The sequence below is a fragment of the Zalophus californianus genome, chromosome 5 (genome assembly GCF_009762305.2).
Source record: "Zalophus californianus isolate mZalCal1 chromosome 5, mZalCal1.pri.v2, whole genome shotgun sequence".
NCBI classification, from domain to species: Eukaryota; Metazoa; Chordata; class Mammalia; order Carnivora; family Otariidae; genus Zalophus; species Zalophus californianus.
Window position 1 is genome coordinate 142,797,818 of NC_045599.1, and position 24,585 is coordinate 142,822,402.

The 24,585-nt window shown below is 43.8% G+C and overlaps 1 protein-coding gene across 6 annotated transcripts in view; it reads right to left on the reverse strand.

Moving 5' to 3' along the window:
- The window catches only part of TRIO (trio Rho guanine nucleotide exchange factor), a 222,609-nt gene extending 216,696 nt beyond the window's left edge, over window positions 1-5,913 (reverse strand). For 5 of the 6 annotated variants that reach the window (XM_027606769.2, XM_027606766.2, XM_027606770.2 and 2 more), the window contains exon 1: window positions 5,790-5,852. In XM_027606769.2, coding sequence (XP_027462570.2) covers window positions 5,790-5,844 — 55 coding nt within the window. In that variant the 5' untranslated portion in view covers window positions 5,845-5,852. Of the gene's footprint in view, window positions 1-5,789 lie in introns of all 6 variants that reach the window. The other variant, XM_027606767.2, reaches the window with a different exon arrangement.
- Window positions 5,914-24,585: the final 18,672 nt, after the last annotated feature.

Genomic DNA, 24,585 nt, shown 5'->3' on the forward strand with positions numbered 1-24,585 from the left:
TTTTCTCTTCTAAAAGGTCCAAGTCCAGAGGACTTGGGCTCTGGAGCAGCATGGCCCAGAATGACCACAAAAGCAGCTAGATTCAGAGTTGCCCCTTTTTCTTTAAATCAATTAAGAACTCACCTTTCACCCTTCTCTTCTAAGGCAGCCATACCTGCTTTGAGGAGTATGATGTAAATCTCAGTGAACCCACTGTATTTTTCTTGTATGATCCTTATTTGAATTTCTGGATTATACCAGTGAAAATGATTCTTTATGCCTCCCTCCCCCGAGGAGCAGTCTACCTCACAGATCATGAAAAGTAGACTTTTACAAAGGAAGCCCTGAAAAGGCACAGTTTGTGAAGGAGAAATTATGGCTACAATCTATTAAGTCTGCTATCAGCTAAGAAAACTCTGTTATGAAGGTGGTCACTGGGCCCCTGCTCTAGCGGTAGCCAAGGCCAGCAGCTCCACAGCTCCAAACCCTCCCATGCTCACCTCCTGCAGCCCAGTCCTGAGCACTAGAAACCGGCTTAGAGCATTTCGAATGGAAACGCTAAGGGGACTCTTGAGGGGGCGCTTGGGGAGCCTCTGGCTATACCCAGGCTTCCAGTCTGTCACATGGCCTCAGACTGTACCAGAGGCTAACGAGAATATCCCAGATGGATGGGAGGTACCCTCCCCCCTTTCCAGAAAATGTAGAACTCTGCAAAACTAGAACAAGAAAAACTATGGTCAGTAGTCCCAATCCTGACAGCAAACCTCTGGGCAATCAAATCCTACATTCCTGTCAATACCCCCACTTGCAAAGGTGAATGATGTTCACCTTGCCCCACCCCAAAAATGCCTTCTAAAACGGCAACCCAAATGTCTATCAATAGGCAAACGACTGAACCCAGTGTGCTGTATACACACAGTCCAGTTTAAACAACTGTAAAAGGAATGTGGAATCTCTGTATGTACTAATATTCTGTTCTCCAGAATACTGTTAAAATTTAACAGCAAGCAGAGAAAATGGAAAATACATGACTGTTTATCTCAGGGAGGGAGGAAAGGAGAATGGACTGGGGCGGGGGGGGGGGGCGGTGAGACAGAGAGAAAGAGAGCACTGTTTTACAAGTGTAAGGAAAAAAAACAGAAAACTAAAGAAAACAAAAACAAAAAAAGGTTTCCTTTGGTGGAGGAAAGGTACAGGGTTGAAGAGGCAGGGGGAAAAAAAACTACATTTCTTTGTACTTTAAATTTTTTTTAGTTTTTAGCCCTGGAATGATGTACACATTTTACTTAATACTAAAGCAAGATTAGGTGGTTTTTTTTTTTTTAAGCTTTACAACTGTAAAACAAAATGAAACATATGATCTGGAGTTTCAAGTTGGCAGGAACCTGACCCACACAGAGAGGAGCTAGTTTATGTGATTTTAAAGCACAGTAACAGGACTGTGTGTTCCTAGGGGCATATACCCTTAGGACAACAGAAGTATTAGATTACATTTGGTAGTCACAGTGTGGCAATAACATCAGTGTTAAAATATAAATAAGCAATTATGTTGATGAGAGTAGGAACTCAAGATTTTTAGTATAAGGAAAAGGAGACACAAATATAAAATCAAAGAAAAATACCTGTAATCCTAAATCTGAATTAGAAACTTTACTATGAAGTCATCTTACTTAAAAAAAAAAAAAATTATCTATACACATATTTCCTAGATGTATCTGCTGAAGAGCACAGAAACATTGACCCAGCCAGGAACAGCGAGCTTCTGCAGCACCCTGCGCCTTTCTCCCACGCAAAGGAACCAGCACACTTTGGAGAAATGGCTGGCTCCAGATGTGGAATAGGACAGACGAGCTGGGCCTGCAACACCCTGTCTCACCAGCAAAAAGAGAACCTGGAGGACTGCAGTGCACAGATTCAAGGAGCCAATCTGAAGACACTCCCACTGGGCCTAAGATGAGAAAATTTTAACTTCATAAGAGATTTTTTAAAATTTGGCAATCAACTGAAACACATCAAACATTAAAAAGCAAAGTTTTTTTTTTATCAGTCTGAAATGACCAGTGATCATTCTTTTTCATTAGTCTGAAAACTGGTAAAGGACAAGAATCAATCATTTATCCTTTTCTTGTATTAACTATGTTCTCAGGAGAACCAAAAAACTGATGATGGAACACTTCTTTTTATAGAATAGCTAAGTTGATAAAGAAGAAAGGATGTAATTAGAATGTCACCATTTTGCAACTGTGATAAAATACTAGACCTAAACCATGATCATCAGTGAATGCTTGACATCATAAAAAAGGAGACAGCCAGACTCCCCCAGTAGAACTCCCAGTAGAAACCACCTACCACCACCCATTAAGGATTTTTTGCCTTCTTCCTGCAAAATCTAACCTAGGTCCTATCAAGCCTCAAGATCCAGCTCCTAGTTTACAGGAAACACAGGGGAAGGAGAACATATTAAATGGCTACCCATGGGTGCAACCAGCAAAAGCTAAAATGTAAGGAAATCTTCAGAAAAAGTCTCCTCATCTAATAATTAACATAAGGGGATAAGACAAGAGTAAGAACCTATAGACTGAGAAACACAGAGCAAGCAACCAATTGCCATGTGTATCCTGTGAAACAAATTACGAGACAAGCAGGAAAATCTGAATATCGATTGGCCTATTTTTATAGTAAAGAATTACTACTCATTTTTTAGGGCTGTTAATGGTATTGAGGTTTTTTTCCAAAGCTTTTACAGGAATACAGATGACAAGATTACTGAAGTGAACCACGGTTCATGGAAATTCATTGTATTATTCTCTCTCCTTTTGGATGCTGAAATGTCTTATAAAAGGTTAAGGGGAAAAAAGTGTTCTTAATTCTCATGGTAGTCTGTGAGCTCTTTTGATGCCCAAACCCTAGCACCTAGTGGCATAGGGTGGACATTTTATATATATATATATATATATATATATATATATATATATATATATATACACACACACACACACACCATATGATGTCCACACTAGGACAATACATGTAACACATTAACATATATATCAAATAAAATGTTAATTATAAACTATAAAACCCTATTTTACTGCCCCTGCTCCCGACCTGAAGCATGAAGTCAGGCTGGCCACCTCACTGAATTCACCCTCCGCAGGAGTTAGTAAGTACTTTGCCGCCTTACCTCTATGTGGTGAGGACTGCTTTCTACGGTACCTGGAGATGAGACTGAGGATCAGAAATACTCAGGTTCAAAGAATCCCCACTGGGTTTTTAGAGATTTTGACCTAATAAGTATCTCATGGAATCACTGATATTCTGGCCTGCTTTGTCAAAGCCCTAGTTATTCCACTTAGATTTAATTTACTAAAAGCTACTCACAAAAAGAGCTTTTACAAACGTACCACAATAAATATCCCCTAATATTTTAAAAAATGGGGTCAGAGCAGAAAGTAGATTAGCAGTTGCCCGAGCCAGGCGGTAGAGGAAATGGGGACTGGGCGTGGGGTTCTTCTGGAGGTAATCAAGTGTGCTGGGATTCGACCATGGTGATAAGTTTCACAACCTTGTGAAAACCCTAAAATCCACTGAATCATACACTTTTAAAGGGTAGATTTTATGGTTGTGGACTACATCTCAATAAAACAGATTTTAAAAAACAGGATCAGAGGTATAAATTTTTCAAAAGTTTATTCTTTCACTGTAAACCTTTTATGCACACAAAGAAATCAACATGCAAGTAACGTTTTTAACTTTTTAAAATTAAGGTTTTTAATTTAGTGGGGGTTTTTCCCTTTTCTCTTCCTAAACAAAATAACAGCAAGCCTAAGAAAAACAGCAAATGACATCATGCTAACATAACTTGTCAATTCTGATCATAAAGTAGGAAATACTATAAAACTGTGATGGCACCTACCAACCTCATTTAACCAACACAGCTGGCCAAAGTCTCAGATATTTAACAACAGTTCCAGACTAGTTTGCTGCAGTGCACAACTTCCCTCCCCACTAAAGAGACCCAACTTTAACTAACCCTGCAGAATTTCAGGTTTGAGTAATGAGTCATGATAAACTCTGAAAAACCGATGATTTTATTTCTTCAATCAGGTTAAAAGGGAAATAGTTTTAATTCTGATAGTAACTTAGACAAAAATGACATCAAATGAGGCATTCTGTATTAAATGCCTAATAAAGAATGAGTACAAGTAAAAATCATCAACCTTAACCTTCCCCTGCGCTTGACATGCCCGTCTCCAGGAGCTTAACCAAAGAAACAAGCGTTCTCACCACAGATCCAAACTTTAAACATCCAAAAACTGAGGAACATGTGGAATTGGCTTTAGGTCCTCCTACAGACGCCTCTGCTATTTATAAGTGGAAGCTTTTCATTAAAATCCATCTGTCAACTACAAACTCAGGAGCTGACAAACCGCGGCACGAGTCCACATTATGCAGTTTGTCACTAAGTGATTAGGAAAGAGCAAAGGCTACTTTTAAAATTTGGTGTACTACAAGCCAGGAGGGGACTTTTTTTTTAAGCATGTATTCCCAACTACCTAAAGCATCTTCTTTTCATGAACTTCTATTAACATTCCAAGTGCATTCTGAATTAAGACTCACTTGAGCCAAATCAGCAAACAGTGTTTACGAGGGGCACCAGGAAACACCACTGGCCACCAAGGTGAGATTAGCAAAAGCACCATGAGGAGCTGCGCCCTAAATATAGCCCCGTTCGGCATGCCAAAAGGACACACCCCACATATAAAAGCAGCTGGTGGTGTTATACGTTTAAAATACAATGTGTTCAAAAGGAGACATCAGATCAGCATATTATGCCTGTTTGAGAAAGATAAAAAATTATCAGGGGAAACACATCCAGGAAGACCATCTAAAAGCACATGACGCTCCACACACTTTACTTCCTGCTACAACAGAGCAGAAAAATCTGCAAACCTTTGTTTTGTAACAAGTGAACTCGTGCCAAAAAGGTAAAAAACCCAACGGCTCTTCTGTTCATGTAGAGCAGGCCCCCAGAGAAACAGCCCTAAGGCTGACCCTCCAGTGCCCCAAAGCCTGAGAGTCTGGCCTCGACGTCCCCACCTTACAGGAGGGCCAGGATGTACAGGTGAGGGGAGGACCCAGCTGGCAGAGATCACTGGGGCTTTCATAGTCCATAACATGGGTTCTAGAAACTCCAGGGTCAGGGAACAAGAAACCAAGGCAAGGAAATCAGGACACATCCAGTAAGGTCACATTCCCATCAATTTCAGGAAGATGGACTTTTTTTTTTTTTTTTAAGATTTTATTTATTTATTTGACAGAGAGCACAAGCAGGGGGAGTGGCAGACAGAGGCAGAGGGAGAAGCCGACTCCCCACTGAGCAGGGAGCCCGATGAGGGGACTCCATCCCAGGACCCAGAGGATCATGACCCGAGCCAAAGGCAGATGTTTAACCAACTGAGCCATCCAGGTGCCCAGATGATGGACTTTTAAACTTTTAAACAATCAGTTGCTTTACTTAATCGAATGGGGAAAAACATCAAATGTTTGTTGAATGACAGACACAAACATATCTTACTCACCCGTGCTATCTGACTTATAATGTGCCTACCCGCTAGGAGAAAATGCTTTAGGCACTAATTTCTCAGGAAAATGTTACAAGAATTAAGCAATTAAAATCCACTGAAACACCAGTGCTTTAATGTGTGTGGCAGGTGAATGACTGTGGTATTTCAGACTCTGATACTCTAATACTGTATCAGAAAGCAGTCAGAAGAAACAGTAAAGCAGAGTAGAAAGTTCAACTTTACCTGAAAGGTATGCAACTTTTTCCTTTAAAATTGGCAAAACATCCATAGCTTTCATTTCATCATTTTTTCGAAACCCTGAAATACAAAAGGAGAAATTCAAGTTACTATGTTGCTTGAGTGACATTTAACTTCTTACCCAGTCTATCCAATGTCAACACAGCAGCTTTCCTCACACCCATTAAATCAGCTTTAGAAATATCATCTCAAAGCATCTGAAAGACTGTGATTACAGAATTATCTTCTATTTTAATGTCAAACAATGATTTACACATAGATCCAAAGGCTCCGGTACCAAGCAGGCTCCAGGCCACTCGTAGCAATAAAGATCTGGTCCCCAAAAACACAGGATATGAAACCAGTCCAGATCATTTCAAAAATCTTCATCTGAATCCTGTAGATGAATGCAACTAAAGCAGCAACATCATGTTTTAAACGCGCGGTTTGGTGGCACGCTGAAGCCTCTAGGGGGAGCGCAAAGCCTCCTCCTCCCCCTCCTCCTTTCCTTCCCAGAGTCTGGTGTGGTTAAAAATAAACAGTGGCAGTGAGGAGAGCAGGGATTATAAATAGCCGGACACTGGCCACAGCTCCCTTTAGACTCTACCCTTCCAGGCTTTCTGGGTCATGCCCCCCTGGAGGAATGTCACTGGTTAGTGGGATAAGATGGCCCAGTGCCACCTGCTTCAGAAGGTGGCTGAGACCCTCTCCTCAACTGTGAAACTAATTCTCCCCATGCCCAATATCGTCGAAGGCAAATGGAGAGATCATGGAAAAGAAGCACGCAGCAAGCAATTTAGGCCAAGCCAACATCCATCTAAGATAAGGAATTCTTGCAGCCCAAACGTGTCTGGCCCAGCTCACCAGGGCAAAGGCCCCCAAAGGCTGGGGTCAAAAATGTTCATGCTCATAATAATGCCTCGACATATTTCTCCTGGAGGTCTCGAACAGAGGAAATCTAGGTTCAGGATGCTGGCCATCCTCATCAAAACGAGAAACTATCATTACTGGCTGAGCAATCTCTAGGAAAAATAAAAGACCACTGCCCCATCGCTATTTTCCTGTTTGTTTTTGCCGAAGTAGTACAAGGAATGCCCCAGGATGGTAGCTTGGTAACACAACAATGAAAGATGAAGACCTGGATTGAGAGAGCAAGGAAAGCTCTCTCTCAATGAACCGGGGCTTCCACCTGTGACGTGTCTGAGTAGCCCCTGGGGAACCAGCCGTGCCACAGAGGAAACCTATAAAAAAAAAAAATCAACCGTCTCAAGGCTGCAGAGTAACCCAAAGCAGGGAGACCCACTTGGGAAAAAAGGCAAGGGCATTGAGAGCACTGGACTGGGGCTTTTAGCCTGAGAACAGGGTGCAGGCTAAGCCACATGGAGCTGCCAGCACATGAACCAGGACACAGCTCAGGGCAACCTCAGTAGCTGAGGAGAAACTGTGGAAAGGAGCAGAGGAGCCCCAAATTCTGGGTATAATCTTGGCCCAAATCTCTGGCTCTCCCCTGAGCTTTGCTTGTAGGAGGCAAGCTCCAAGCTACAAAGTATCTGACTGAGATTCACGTTGGGGCAGACGAGATGGGCCGTAGCTTGAGTCCAGCCAAATTAGCAGCCTGCCAAAGCAAGCAAACAACAAAATCAGCACTTTGAGGAAGAATGTAACAGAATCCAGCCTCTGCAATATATCATTCATAGAAGCAAAGAATGACTAAATTAATGGTGTGATTTGATTAAGTAAATCTCTCCTGCCCACAGAATACTCATATGTATACTAAGAACCCAGTTTAACAAGGATTAACCATGATATTGACAATCACCAGAGTTGCTGCACAAAGACAGCAGTGAACACATCCTGAGAAGGATCCCAAGGTCCAAGAGATAGAGCAGCATGACCTCTCTGGTCATGTAAGGGCTCAACACAGAACCCACACCTCTACATCATCAGGCCATTTTGCTTTCCAATATACCAAGCTTTGTGTGCTGGCAACCCACCAAGCTCTTAAAAACAGTGGCTATTTATAAAAGGCAAAACAAGAGCCAAGAGTTCTGCAATTTCATCCTTAAGGTTCCTTCAAAACTCTTGAATGGATGCAATCTAGTCTCAGCAATTCATTGCCAGTCGTTGGGTAATTCACTGGACACGTCTACAAAGACAGATTGCATCTCAATTCCATCTGGGGTGGACAGAGATGTCAGTAGGGTAAACTACAAAGAGGAATTAGGCAGCATGGCGGCCCTCATGAAGACCAGTTTATAAATACCTATGGCAAGGCACCATATGAAAAGTTCCACGAGCAGCCCAGAGTGCTAGGGGGCCTGGACAAATGAAGAGGCAAATCAAATGATAGAAACAGTAGGAAGAACTAAGCCTTAACTGTGGATTGCAATCTACAGGGATCTGAAAAGAGGATCCCCCTTCTATTGCTACCAGATAAGAAAACACAGGCTTTCCCCCATTCGCACACTGCCTCTGCCCCCACAGAAGCCCTGGCCAGGACACAGCCAAGCCCTCCGAGAAGGACCACCAGCTGCCTGCTGTCCTGGATTCTCACACTCTACAGAAACCGAAGCCCCACTTGAGGGTCTAGCCCATCTCACACAACGCTCAACAAGTTAGACTGTCCTAATCCTAGTGCTGGCACCTCACAAGAGGACTCCGTGACTTACAGGATAATTCCAAAGCATCCTTACCAATTCCTGCTGACTCTCTGAAACAACCCATTTATTACTACCCTTTATGGAGTGGATGATGGAAGTTAGAGCTGCCATGTTCCAGGCCACCCCACGGGAAGAATAGCACACTGAGGTGAAAACAAGGTGAAGTAAACGAAACTTCACAACCAAAATCTCGATTTCCTATGACCCACTAGAAACCACAGACTCACTCCTGTGTTTTAGTTTCTAAAAATTATAGTTACTTTAAGCCTATCAGTTCCTGAATTTCTCCCCTAAATTAAGTAAGACCCACAGTTTTGTTAGAGGAGGAAAGGCACATGAATCCAGGGTTAAACTGGTTTTGAAGTGGGTTATGCTTCTATCGTGATATACATACACGTCCAAACATAGAGTAGAATATAAATTCTTCAGTTTTACCACAATATTTTTGTTGAATATGTCACAGAAAAAGAGATGGGAATTTCATTAAAACAGTCAAAACTTTTCCAAAATAGAAAATTTTTAAAAGCAGAAATGTAACAATAACCGCAAAGAAACTGAGTTTGTCACTATTATGGCAGTCACCTACGTATTATCTTTAATCTCATTTCCATTTTAAAAAACACACCCCATACAAAAGGCTAAGGAAGCATGTATACATACCATAAAGCTAGATTAAATATATCATGTAACTTTTAATAAAAAGCAGGAAGAACTCAGCCATGAAACATCCTCAGATCAAAAAGGCAGATTCTGTTCTATGCCCTGAAGAGCTACTTATGAAAACAGAGTGTGCAACTATTTAAAAAAAAAAATTCCAAATACATGGCTTCTGTGCTAGTCCAGTGATTCTAGATTACACTGCAGATAAGACAACTCCTACTGTGCTCCTTCCTTGTGCATTAAAGGAGCTAGCTGTGCTGTCTAAACTTTTGGATCAAAAGGATACGCTCCAGGACTATCCCTATAAGCACACAGCTCCCCCCACCCCACCCCACCCATGCTCATGCGGAGAGAAAGGGATGGCAAATGCCACCTTGGAGCAATGCTCCTGAGTTCTCAGACCACATCTTTGTGTCACAGACCACGAGTCAACAGCAGTTTTACTTCTCAGTGCTACCAAGAGAGTTTGAAAATGCCACTAATAGGTAAAAGGGGGTGCCAGAGAAATTACTCTTGGTAAAATTAGACAAAAAGAAAAGCAGCTTGAAAAGTGATAACGAGGGGTCAAAGTCGGAGGACATTTAGTTATACCTGTTTCTTAATTTAGATACTTTTAAATTACACAGACCTAACTAAAGAGTGCAGAAAGAGGCTAGATTCTTTTTACAATTTATTTTTTTAAGATTTTATTTATTTGAGAGAGAGAAAGCACAAGCAGGGTGAGGGGCAGAGGGAGGAGGCTCCCCGCTGAGCAGGGAGCCCGATGTGGGACTTGATCCCAGGACCCTGGGATCATGACCTGAGCCGAAGGCAGACGCTTAACCGACTGAGCCTCCCAGGCGCCCAATTGTGGCATTATTGAAGAAAAAAGAAAGAGCTAATTAAGGTGAAATAAGTCAGATGAGGTAAAAAAAAAAAATATATATATATATATATATATATATCAAATTTAAACTTTTTAAACTAAGACACAGGATCATTTTTTTTTAATCCCTTATTTCTCCCAGGACTACTGGCAGATATTAGTAATTTGAAATTTTATGTATTCTTCAATTAAACGAGTCAAATCGTTTGATTTTTCTTTTTTCTTGTGAAGTAAAAAGTGTTAGAAAAAAACCATAGTTATCTCTTGATCATTTGGGCTGAACGGAATGAACTGACGCCTTGTTCCGAACCGTCTGCCTTACCTCCTGCACTGGGATTTGTCTTTAAGAAACAATCCACAAGACAAACTGCTCTTCATCCATTTTCAAAGGTCTCATTTGCCTGTCAGCTATACTACTTTAGTACTTGATGGGAAGATCAAAAATGGGAGTAACTGAAAAATAAAATTCTACACCTTCAGAAACACAGGTTGTAGCAGTAATAAAAATGTGTTAATAAATAAAGCAGCATTCTGAAACAACAACAAAAAGGAACACTCCAGTAAGCTGGAGGGTTACTATTAGTACCAAGTCTTGGTGGTAATTACCTAATTTTACTCATTGGTTTATTTAGGGGAAACGCGCGCGTGCACACGCACCCCTCAACACAAAGAGCAGGATGATAAATCTCTGCATCAGTGGCGCCGCGCATGCGCAAATAGAGGTGACGTCACCCTTTCCAGGCAGGCCGTCCGCAGTTCCGACTCCCTCACCTTTCTCTGCAGAGCCCGCAGGATTAGTCACAGATCACAGCAAGCGGCGGTGCGTGGCATACAGTGTTTGTGCTATCAAGGGTTTCAACTAGGCAAGCAGTTAGACTAGTGTTGTGTAGGAAGGAAGCATTTTTAACTAGCCTGGATCCTCTATGAAAATGTTTAGGGGGAAAGAAGGCTATAAATCAAATGATATTAACGTCATTTTTACTGAGGCATAAAAACATCAAAATATAATGTAATGCTTATATTTTTATGTAAATATATGACTACAATCCACACATATAAAATGTTTATAAAATGCATACGAAGTGAATTAAATACTTGTATCAAGAACATGGGCATGCTCACAGACCACCGCACAGGAATACAGACGGGGTTTCACAGTACAGTATTATAATTTTCACTTAAACCTTTATGGTTAGAGTAACTGTCAGACTTGTTAATTTATTCCTTCGCATAATTTTAGAAGCAACAGCCTGTAATGTAACATCATACCTTTAAGGAAGAAAAGCAGCGTAAGCTTGACTGATCCAAGGAAGTTAAGGGCTTGTCAACTTAAAATAGCTCTGGCTTTTTAATGTCTTGAACACAAAACACAGACGACAAACCAAAATAACCAAAAGACCATAACAAAAAATATTTTTTAATTATTCCATATACTTTAATGTAAATGAAATAATGAATTTTTAATGTTTGATGATTTAATTATGCATTAGCTATGCATTAGAATTTAATTAAAAACCATGCCTAACAGATCAATGGAAGGGAATACTTTAATAGTCAAAAAGTAGTAGTATACAAGGGGACTCTACCTTCCTACAACCTCACACACCAAAAAAGAACCATGTGCCCAGATGTGCTGTTCATCTTTGTATCCGGAAGGACCAGCCAGGGCTAACCAAGCACAGAGAAACCTTATCCTCATGTTTGCCGAAAGCCAAAAGAAAGAACACATACATCTGTCTGTACCTCTAAGAGTATCAGGAGATGCCTCTAGGGAAAGCTCCCACACTGTGCTCTGAACCGCCAGCCACCCATCCCAAGGCACATGTATACAGATACGGATACATGTGTGCCTGCACTTACGGTTCTGTGATACCTACTCAAAAGAAGGCTTGCTTCGGATCAAGAAGCTGCCTCTCAGGAAAGCCAGTCAGAAACTAAGTTTCTATCAGATGAACCACAGAGATACAACTGATACAGTCTGATCACTGCCAAATGATGTAGAACAAATCATCCAAGACTGACTGCTAAAAGAAACCACGTTTAATCATTACAACAAACATTTCATACATGTTAGTACCCTTGCCCTCTACCAAAACAGGAAAAAAAAAATCCTTTTGCCTTCCTATTTTTTAATGTAGATCAAAATCATTCTTGTAAAAGGCTTTGAAAAATTAAGCTATGTTGTAATTCTCCTTTTCTTTTATGTGCAGATCTTTTTGATTATTATAAGGAATAAAGATGCACTTACAGAGACTCAGTATAACTAAGTGATATTGTGTACACTGATCTGCCCTGTTTTGGGGGGAGGGGGAGGGACTTGTACATAAACTACTAGAGTGCCCTTGTTGCAGTCTGTTTGAGAAAGCAACACTTGAGTGTTCAGACTTGGTACGGAAAAACCAGAGCCAGAGGGATCACAATAGGAGAAGACACCCTGTAAGATGGAGGATGTGTGGGGTGGAGATGATTATGATGGGTCTTGATGGCCAAGCAGGAAACCCCCTTCACTGGCATAAAAAGGTATCAAGAAAAAGGGGACACCTGCATGTCTATGATACAGCCATCTCCACCTGTGCTCATCATGGTCCCCACAAACCTGCTCCCCACTGTGTGGGTCCCAGCACACTACCTGGCCCCATAAACCACCTATCCAACAGCCAAACCAGAAACCCGGGCTTCCCCCTGCCCCCCATCCTCTCATGTACTCCTGTAGGCTCCATACTTAACTGGAGCACCTTGTCTCCCTGGCCCACTGGCCAGCACCTCTCTTTCGTGGATTACTCCAGCAGTCTCCTAAAGGAGGTGCAGGACTCTCTTTGATCCATCCTGCCACTCTCCCCTAACCCACACCTCATCATTTTACTCACCTAAAATGTGTCAATGGCTCCTCGGAGCCCTCCAATAAAACCCAAACTCCCTGACATGGCACAAAGTGCTTCATGATCTGAGCCTGTTGACCTCTGCACCCTCATGAGCTCCCCATTCATTATCCTCTCCCTCACCTACTCCTGCAGGTACCTCCACAGGCCCCTGCTCCAGCACTGCCTCAAGCATCCCCTCCCCTGCCCATGCACAAGCCCACACATTCTTCACCCTCCTGAAGACTCAGACCAGATCCACTCCTTTGGTGAAGTCTTGCCGTTTCCCCACTGCTGGATCTGATCCCCCACCCGGCACTCCCACCACACCCAAAACCTCACCACGCTGCATGGTAATTATCTAAGAAAATACCTGTCCGGGGCCATGCCCCCACCCCACCCCATCAGAAGGCAAGCTGGTGCCTCTCATCTTCCAGCCTGGTTTCGCTGCGGCAGAATGCGCGGCACACGGGAAGAGCCTCACACCTAGCTAGCTTGACCCTGGGGTTCAAAACGTTCCAAGCAGTCAGACATTTTCAGGGGCCGTCTACAATTTGGAGTTGTGAGCAAAGTATCCATCTTATCACATAAAGCAACAAGTCCAAAGCAGTCAGTCTGCTACACACGCTCAGTTTGAGGAGGCTAACGTGACTGCATTACTTGTCTAGTATATTTGGTGACTAGCACATAAAATCACATTTATATATTCTTGGGATTTTTATAATGTAATTAAAAAGGTATTTTCTCCCCTAGCCACCAAAACTTTAATTAATTATAAAAAGCTTCTCTGGTGGGAAGACCAGGCTGTGATTTGTGAAAAGAGCATCCAGTGACTTTTCGTTCTACCTTCTCAAGGACCAAAAGAATGCAGGCCTTCAGGGAAGTGGTTTCTAAGTAAGAAACACAGGGAGCCCTGCCTCTTTGCAGTGAGTGGGGTCATGGTCCTGTCTTCACCCAAGAATTCCAAGTTACCCGGAAGTCCTTTCATCCTGAGATTCTGTAAACAGAAGAAGCATGAGGGAACCAGCAACCAAATAAATGCCGAGCAACTCAAAACTGAACACCTTTCTTTCTGTCTTGTTGTCTTAAGCCCCTCAGTACCAGAAGGCCAAGTTCAGCCTAAGGCAACCTAACTGAATACTCACATGGCAATGTCTTTTGCCACATTAATTAAACACAAGTTAAGCCTCTGTGTCATATATCACAAATAGTAAATCCCAGAACACCTGCATTATGTCACTGACATCTTTCCTTGTTACTGACCACAAGTATGAAGGGAACAGAAAACACATCAAGCAAATAGGCAGAGTCAAACCTTTCTGGCTGGTCTATAAATTTAAGATAAAGGGACGTAATTCCTATCAATGAATCAACATTTGGGTTCAAACTTTGGTTTGTTTCAGCTTCTCTGCACATCAATATTCCCCAAGCCAGCCTTCCTTCTATCCACCCTACAATGCCAAGGCTCTGCTCTCGAATATTTCCTCCTGCCCAGATAGATAAGAAAGGGTATAAGCACGGGATAGGCACGGAAGCCACAATCCTCACCCGGAGGTCTTCCTCCAGGCTCCTCAGCAAACGCCTATCAATCCCGTCTACCTTCAAGACACTTGATTAGTTTTACATTCATGGAGAAAAAATAAACCAAGGTTGAGTGTCTTAATAAGCTATCAATTACCCTGACTGACCAGTGATCATATTCAAATGGAAATACTGTATTTAGGGACACTAAATTACACACATATATATACAAAATATCAAAATGTCTCCTAAAGGAAGTAGTCAGCAAAATTAGTATATGTCAATTCTGCTTCAAAACTCTTCAGTTAATTCATTTATCCTTACATTAGGATATCATCCAAGGCAAATGCCACAAAGAAACAATTTTTAACCCAAGGACTGAAAAGTTATTTCCATTTGGACTTAATTTCAACATAAACTCACTAGAAAGATGTATCTTTAATAACATCAAAGAATTTGGCAGAACTTTCTACCAGCCAGTCCTTTGATGAAGCTTAGAGTTGTGTTTTTAATCCCTTGGCATTCACAGAGGACATATTTACACACAGTGCTCTCTTAAGTCCTAGAGATTTTCCTCCTAAATGGTATGTTCTGATTTTAAGAAGCTTATAATCTAAAACAAAATAAAACACACACTTAGACCAACAGTGGCCTTAACAATGTGTACGCAACAGGAAAAGCCTGATGAAGATAAACAAATGTCTTGCAAATCCACGTACTGTTATTGTTAAAAGAGATGTAGATACTGCTGTGATTAGACAAACCCACCCAGAAGTGTTACTTTTGTCCCTGAAATTTCTTATCAATCTTGGGCACTAAGTCTGTGACATAAAAAAGGGGGTTTGGGACCCTTCCGAAAGGGTTAGAAACCCTTGCTCCAGGGATTAAGACCACAAAGCGTAGGAGTGAATAATATGAATAACATGTTCAAAGATGAACACTGTGATGTTTTAATCATTAGAAACCCACTTGATTGTTTACACACAGCTGCTTTGTCTAAGTTACTCCGTTCCCCTACTCTTTGACAACTGTTTTCATCTTTTTCTGAACGTATCAGAAAAACATCGGAAATGCACTGTCATACATCTGGTGCTTGAGGACACAAACCAGAACAAGCTAAGTTCTGACCTTCAGATGTCTACTGACCAACCACGGACAAGAACCTCCAACAGTACAAGAACCCAAGGAGCAATTCTGTCACCACCATGTAAGGACAACTCAAAAAACCAAAACAACAACAGAACCTGGTGCTTTGTAACTTGTTTTCAGGCTGAATTTGGAGTACAACCTAAAGTTTGAATTTTTCTTCCAGATCTTTCTATTTGCCACAATGAGATTTGACTGCTGAGGACACGCTGAGAGAAGGACCAGGCCAACTCTGGGCACAGACAATGTGACTTGTTTTACAATTAGACCACTGAGGGCAAGCTCAGCCTTTAGGACTAACCGGCTTTTAAGGTTAAAGTGCCTTCTAATTCAGGTGCTGTTGTCCTGACTTACCCTCATTTCCAAGCAGAGGAAAAAAACCATTCTAGTGAAAAGGTCCCTACCATTTACCTTCCTATTGGATTCCTAACAAGAAATTAAAGAAACTACCAGAGTTGAGAAAAGAAACACCACCTGCTATTGTAAAAAACAAAAAGCAAAGTTAAAGTCATTGCCACTAACTGCCTCTCTCACCTCCTCCACCTCAAATCCCCTTTGCATATACACACAAAAGTAGATTTTTTTTAAATTCTGGTTTAAAATGTGTTTATTAAATCAAATAATTTAGATATACTAATGAGAAAGCAAATTTTGACATAAAAATAGATTTAATGGGGATTGATTCATCTCCACTTATATTTTTATGCATATGCACTGAGGAAGAGAAAAAGGTGCAAATTCACAAGGTAGAGGACACAAGTGTCTGAGGGGCGTGAACCCTCAGGGAAGGAGTGCAGAGCAGCTTGCTGGAAGTCACTGCCAGGCACTCGGCACATCTGAGGAAACTTCGAGCTCGTCCTGGGGGGCGCGGCTCCTCCTCCAAGTCACTGGAGGTTGAGGTGGGAAGTCAGTAAGCAGAAGCCAGCACAGGCTCAGAGGAATGAAGCACAAGCGCTCCAGAAGGACTATGACCCACACAAAAGGTGGAGAAGGTCCACCCGTGTGACTGCCACTCATCATCCCACCTGGGGCACCGTTGAAGCGCTAAGGGCAGAATGGACAGGCGGCACGTGGGCCTGTGCCGCAGGGCTTCCTCCTGGCCGCCACGGAGTCCCGCAGTATATAACCTGGCGGGGAGGGGGGCAGCCTCCCCTGCAAGTTTTACTTCTTCAGGCTTGTCCTGCCACCCAACCTGAGTGGGGTCAAGCCCAAGAGCGTGTGCCTTGTAGGCTTGGGAATCCGCTTTCCTTTCCCAATTCCCTGATTGCTACACTCCTGACAGAGAAACAGTATGTGTCTACCAAAAGAATATTTCTTCCAAGTTAACTCAGTATAGAAGTGCAAACAGCAATGCAATAAGGGCATTTCAAAGTAAGATGCGTAGTACTCCTTCTCCAGCTCACGCACCTGCAGGCCCTTTGCAGTACTCTGCAGAGACCAAGGACACCTGCTGCCCAGGTGCTCGTGCCCAAGGACAAGATGGCACAGGGCTACAACGTCCTTCCAAGGGAGAGAGGAGACACACAGAGGGTGTGGAGGGGACTCCACCCCTCACTTCTGTTAGCATTACATTTTACGGATGTCACCTGAAAGCGACAGTGCCACAACTCAAAAGAAAATTGTCAAGGTACTACTACATCTAGTAAGGAGCCAGGGCTGGACCCGGCTGCCTGGTCTGCCAACTCCCAGCAGGGACACAGTGGACGCACGCTCAGTCCCTCTGCACTTTGTTTCCTCATCTGCAAAATGGGATCCCAATGACACCACCTCACAGAACCAATAAACAGCGCCCAGACCACTCGCTATGATTGTCAATGACATTTGAGAAAGCCACTTATTCTTAGATACACGCATTTGGTAAGTGCTTTAAATAAATGGATTTGAGGAAATTTTGCCCATTTACCTGCCATTTCTGCATTCTGTATGGAGATGCATCTTCATTTTCATCAAATGATGAAATGCAAAGATGCATTTTCTTTTTTTTTTTTAAAGATTTTATTTATTTATTTGAGAGAAAGAGAGAGAAACAGCACGAGAGGGGAGAAGGTCAGAGGGAGAAGCAGACTCCCCACTGAGCAGGGAGCCCGATGTGGGACTCGATCCCAGGACTCCGGGATCATGACCTGAGCCGAAGGCAGTCGCTTAACCAACTGAGCCACCCAGGCGCCCTGCAAAGATGCATTTTCATCAAAAATAAAAAACAGTAGGACTGAGATGTCCAGTTACCGTCAAAAGTCACCAAAAAGAAACCACTTATTTTTAAGTCACAACAGATTAACCTTGGCAATTTCCTCCTCCCAGACTGACTGTAAATAAGTAACTGTAAGGCGGTTCAAAAGTCAGAAGACTCTCTGATGTAAGAGCTTTCAGCAGTTCATCCCGACCCCTTCGTCACCCCCCCACACACACACACACACAGCAACACCCCAGCGGCACCCAAGCATCTCAGGATCCTGCTTATTAGCCTGTTCCCATCTGTAGGAAGGGGCAAATCAGAATACAAATAGAAATGAAAGCAGATGAGCCAGAAAAGTCACCTGAAGGGAAAACATTTTTGTAAGAGATCACCTCCTCTCACTAAAATGCTGGCAACAAAAACTTGAATAACCCCAAAGCGCTCTCCCTTTCTGACACCTCCTCGTTCACACCTCTCTACAGTCGAGACCTGTCCGTTGGTGTAAGAAGTCCTTTTCTTCGGCTTTGCCAGTGGGAGGGGCAGGGACTACAGCAAGAGCCTTGAGCTTGCTAGTGACTGCAGGAGCTGCAAGGGATGCAGGCGGTGCTGGTCTGGCTCCCCCATCCAGGTCCTGCACCTACAGCAGCCCTGCCCTGCCCCTGGGACATCTGTAACCAAGAGGAGGTCACTCTCTACCCCTACAAGGCTACCTGAGGCCAGAAGTCACAGACCGTACTCTTTCCCCTCCAGCCTCATCTTCCACCTTCCTGCTGTTTTTAATAGGTGATCAAGAACAAACAGGATTTTCCCATTCTGCCGAGAACTGTAGTAAACAGTGCAATGAGCAGCCGGCTGTATGCACACAAAAACGCTGGCCTCTGTCCATATGACTGCCCGTGGCTGCCAGACCCTCAAGCCCATGCTGGTGAAGACCGAAGTCGTGCAAAATTAAGGTTTTAAAGTGATGAGAAACCACTCTAAGCTTTCCTTCTTCGTTCCTTGCAGAGGCCAGCCCAGGTGGATGCGGACAGCATGACTGCTATCAGTCAACTCTGCGAAGGTACTGCCTCAAAACCTCAAAACAGGAGGACGGTGGGTGCTATTATAGTAAATAACATCTAAGTGCCCTGGTGGCTTTAAATATTCAATTATTCACTTTATGGTAAAGCAAAAAGGCTTTCAAATCAATTTTCCTAATTCTTTCAGCTACTAAAATGAAAGTCCAGGCAACATGGGTCCCACTTACAAGACAGTACCAGTCTGGTCTGCACGAAGGTATGTGTGTTCCATGCATATGTTTGAAAGCAGCATCCTATTTAAGAACCGGGACATGCCAACACCTTAGAAGCCTCCCCCTGCTCCTGCCTGATGATACCTACCCTCCTGACATAACCACTGTGCTGACACGGAGGGTAACCATTCCCTTGCTTTTCTTGATAGCTTTGCTACTTATTACTCTATTGCTACATGATATATTGCTTTGTTTCCTTGTTTTTGAGCTTCATGTGAATGCAGTCATACTATGTGCATCCTCTTGTGACTTGCCATCGGTTTGTACGGTTAATCTACACTGATGTGCACGCTGAGCTTTATTTAATGCTCCATTCTGTGACTACACCACAAACTTACTTAGGCAATCTTATTAATGGACATTTGCTCTGTCTCCCATGTGTGCCATTATAAATGATGCTCCCATGAACAGCCTTGTCCATATACCCCAGAACACAATTCTGGAGTGTCTCAGGCCTACGGGGAAAACTGCTGGGTCAGAATTGACTACCGGGTCAGAACTGACGTACCTATTCAAGTTTACGAGGTGATGCCTAATTGTTTTCCCAAATGGCTGTGCTCCATCCACATCCTCTCTAAAGCCTGCATTGTCTGTCAGATGAATCTATGTTTTTGTTTGTTTTTCTTTTTTTAAGGATGCAACCATTTGGTACTTTCTACCAAAATGAGTTGAAGAAAACAACAAAAACAAGCATATTAACAAACAAGAAATCAGTCTGAAATTAATTTTGGGTTCTAATCTCTCCACACCGAAAGAACAATAACCTAGATTTTCACATTTCGTCCTGCAAGTTGGTAGGCTGAAAGAACAGGATACCCCAGATGTTTCCCTTTCTATTTCTATCTCAACTGAATTCCTCTAATAGTTCCTCCTATTTAAGAGTCCTGCAGAGTAACTGCCAAAAAGGAACTGCTGTGGAGACCTGCACAGAAAACTCAGTCTCTAATCTCCAAATGGCCTCTCTTCCAAAACCTTGTCAAATCCCCCGCTACTCGATTACAGGAATGGATCTTCCCACAGAAATCATGCTACCAATGGGCCTTGGGGTCTCGGGGATTCCCACAAAAGCCTATTTCATTCACAATAACCCATCTAAGCTGCTGGCATGGATTAGAGCGGACACGGGGTGTGTGGGGAAGATGGAGCCGAGGCAAAAGGGGAAAGACGGCCCTGGCACTCACCATCCCCTCGCCTGCCCAGTGGTCCACCCCAGGCTCCTCACACTGCATTGCACTACCTGAACCAGTCTACCGGGCCTCGACCACAGCAAGCAGTTCTCAAAAGACTCTGGTCTTGAGACCGCTTCACGTGCTTAAAAATTACTGAGGATGCCAAAGAGTTTTCATTTACGTGGGTGCTTCCTGTTATCTTTACCGTCCATAGAATATCTAGGTATCTAGTATGGATACTTACCATATTAAAAATTAAAACAGAAAAATTTAACAGATGTCTAAAAAACCATCACAGGTTAGAATAAATAATACTGTTTATTAAACTATCTGTATTTTCCAAAAAATTAGAAGGCTGGCATTGTTTTATACTTTTGAGACTGGCTTTAAAGTCTGGCTTAATAGAACACATCTAGATTCTCACATCTGCTTCTGCCCCCAATTTGTTGTGACATTACATGCCGTGCAGACCCTAGAAAACATCATTATACACCTTGGAAAGAAGGAGTGTGAAAAAAATCTGAGACTATAATTTGCCTATTGTGGAAATACCTTTTACTCAGAGATCCCCTGAAAAGTTTGTGGGAAGCCCAAGGGATCCTAAAACCACACTTTGAGAACCACTGCCCTAAAGCAATGCTCTTCGAATGCTTTTGCTCAAGAGTCCTATCACCAGAGAATTTTACTACATGCCCTCAATTATATAAATGTACTACTGTACTAGTATATTATATACCCACAAATAGATGTTTGAAGATAAGCTTTAAATAAATATCTTTAAAAGGATTTTGGTATTTTCTCCCCCCACTCAGGAGATCCCAGTGTACATTCCCTTTCAGCAAACACAGAGCTCCGGTGCTCCTTGGAATCAGCATTTCCTTTTCTTCAGCAAAGTTCCTCTGAATTACTACTGGATGTGACGAGTTAATCTACATCTGTGACTAAAAACAGTGCTGACAGAAGGTGTTTCCTTAATCCAATGAATGGCTACTCATCATCTCGGCACCAGGCTCCCCGGGGGAGAGAACATGGTGGCAGCGTGCACAGTCGAACCCCCAGTCCAGGAGCCCTGAGGGTGCGGCCGGTCCTCGCTGGGTGTCTGTCCACGGCTCAGTCCCCTATGCTGCGCCTGTTTCCCACGCACTCCCACCCCCCATGAGGTTGGCCGAAGTCGGGAAGAAACCATGGGCGCCCCCCTGAAAGCTGTGCCTGACAACAGGCCCCCCACATCAAGAACAGATGGGAGTCCCTCAGTGACACAGCGACCTGGTCCTCGGCAGGTACAAAACAACAGACACATTTTAGTCAACGAGGAGCCGGTGCGCCTGGGGCAGGCAGTCTGGTGAGGTGGCCAGGCGCTGGGTTAGGCTGCAGCAGGACAGCGTGTAACAAAAGACTAGACGCACATGATCACGAATGGAAAAGGAATTAAATCGGTGCCAACAGACATGATGGGAAAGCAACAGCCCTACCATACTAAAAATGTCTCCAGAGTCTTGCACAAAAGATGCTTAATTTTTAATGAGACAAAAATCTTAAGAACATCACAACTAAGTACACAGTAACGAAGTGACCTTTTCCTTTTGTAAACAAATATAACAAAAGCAAACTGATACTTTTATTTCAACATCTTGTTTTACAGGATCTGGTTAAAGATACCATGAGCTAGGGGCGCCTGGGTGGCTCAGTTGGTTAAGCGACTGCCTTCGGCTCAGGTCATGATCCTGGAGTCCCAGGATCGAGTCCCGCATCGGGCTCCCTGCTCGGCAGGGAGTCTGCTTCTCCCTCTGACCCTATCCCCTCTGATGTGCGCTCTCTGTGCGCTCTCTCTCTCTCATTCTCTCTCTCTCAAACAAATAAATAAAATCTTTAAAAAAAAAAAAAAAAGATACCATGAGCTAGGGAAGGACCTCTTTAAAAGGCTTTCATCTCACAGGTTGGCCAAAAGGGGTCAGCTGCCTGGATCGACCATCCCCATGCATAAAACCATACACCTGGCAAACAGTCCCAACGGACGGTCAGCCCTGAGGGCACCGGGACTGCTGTGCTCTTCTCACACCCTGGTCTCAAGTCCTTGACCTCAGCTCACCCATTCCCCCGCTATCACCCCTTAATACCCCTTATTTCACCAAGAAAAGCAAGATTTTAAGATACTCTTCCCTTCTGACTTTTGAGAATAGATTCCATCTTTTCACAAACCACCTCCTCCGATCCCGTGGCTTCCGTTGGCACTTGCCTGGTCTATTCGTGAGGCCACTGCCACCGCTCCCCTCGCCCCCCTGGCAGACAGATCCAAGGCCTCAGCCATCCTCTGCAAGGAGCTGCCACCTCCCCGGGGAACTGCGAGGACTCAATGAGCCGATACAAGTGAAGCACCAAAAACTGCTCTGTAAATGTCGGCTCAAGAAACAGACACTGCACCTCTGTTTGCCACCACCCAGGCCTGAGCCTGCACCATCAAGAGAGAGTGCAAGGCCTTTTCCGATGGCCATCTCAGCCTGAGGCGCAGCCAACAGAACAGCCACTGAGAGGGAGAAAACAAGTGTGCACAGCAGGCAGGAGCATGGACACATGCTCCTCTCTCCCCTCCACCCCAGGTCCAAATTCTCCAAATAATTAGGCACTTTCAGAATCTGGGATTAAGGTGCGATGATTTTTAATTATACAGGAGTTATGCTCTGTCATCTTATGTGCAGGCCATAAATGCTGATCACAATCAGTGCTCACACAGCTTAACAATAAGGCCCCCAAAGGCATCGGGCTCGTAAGTCAAGGGAATTCTGTGATTCCTTAAACGTTACGGTATCACTGCACTCACGTCACCCAGAAAGCCAGGCCCAAGAGTGCAAAGCTGGCCTGATGTAATTAAGCCTCAGTGGCCGGGGGCTCACACACCCAGGGGCTCTTAATAACTGGCAAGAGAACACCAAGGTCACTTGAGGAGAAGGAAGGTTCCAAACGTAATCTTTCATTTAAAGAAAAAAAAAATTCAGCAGGATGAAATGCAACATGCTCACCTCGCCTGACTCAGTCCCTGCAGCAAAGCAGCCCACCCCCCCACCCAGCCCGGCTGCAGGTCCCCCCCCCCTGCGCCGTGCCTTTCAGAAGCTGGTGGCAGAATCTAATGAGCAAATATGCAGAGAAGCGTTTAACCCAGAGCTGAACAAATAAGGGCACAGTCCACAGCAGCGATTACGTAGCTGCAACTGCCCTAAATCAACAGGACGGTGTGATGACCACGGAGGAAGGGCAACTAAAAGGCAGAACGTGCGGTAGGATTCATTCCACTGAAAAGGACGTGCCTCTATGTCTATGCAGCTGAACGCAGTCGTCTTCCTGGTCACCCCGCTCAAGGGTACAAGCACAGGTGAGCTACTGTCAGAACTCACAAAGAAGCAGTGGAAGAAAAGGGGAAAACCTAAGCTCTGAGCATATCCCCCCTCTAATAAATAGGCAAGTGGTTGCTAATGGCAACAGAGCATCTCTTCCAATGTTACATCTGCACACACATGGCCTCCGTGGCTCCCTACAACACGTTACTCTGGTCAGCTTTCTGCAGAAAGTCAGCCCCGCTCTCCAAAAGCACAAAGGCATGTGTACACACAGGTGAAGGACAGCCTTGGCAGGAGAGCAAGGCACTGCGAGAGGAATGCAATTTAATTCCAAATGCACAGTCCTTCCGAGCTGATAAAGCGCTGGCAGCACAGAGGTAACCGTGGGAAGACAGTGGCGGCATGCCGGCCACGTGGCCCACAGTGAAGAAGATTACATCATCTCCTTTGTGCAAAGCTGAACTGCGGGAGAAGCAACTGCTCGCTAGTTTAAGCACCACACGGAGCTATGCTACAGACGGCTGATTTTTTAAGGTGAAAATCATCCTTATTTCTCCTCTGTGTCAAAAATAAAACATGCCCCCAAAGACAATAAAATCAAGCAGCGTGGATTCCCTAACAAATTCATATTCATCATTTCCCTGTGCCTTCTCAAGCATACTGTTTTAACAGGTTAATTCCTAAAGCTGGAGAGGAAAAAAATACATAGGTCTTTTTATGAACTAGGTTAGAAAATGCCCAGAATATTCATTCTTCCTCCCAATCTACTTCAGCTTTCCATTCCACGCAAGGTGGCGCACGTATGGATGTATACCTGGAGTCCGTGTTCTCTCCCACCAGAAGATGGAGATGCTCTGGGCGGCACAGAGCCAAGCCCAGAAAGTCCTTAACCAAGCCCTCAGGCGGGGCCATCCCCCAGGCCAGAATTCTGCTCTGTTCCTTTCAAATGATTCTATTAAACAGGCAAGTCAGGAGTCAGCTCAGAATGACGTCACTACCAAGAACCCTGCTCCCAAAATGGGTCCTGCTAGCAAGCAGGCCCGCCCCTCACATTGCCATCAAACCTCGCCCTCAAGCCTTGGCAACAAAGTAGCTGTGCTGAGGGTCTGTCCAGTTGCTTGACC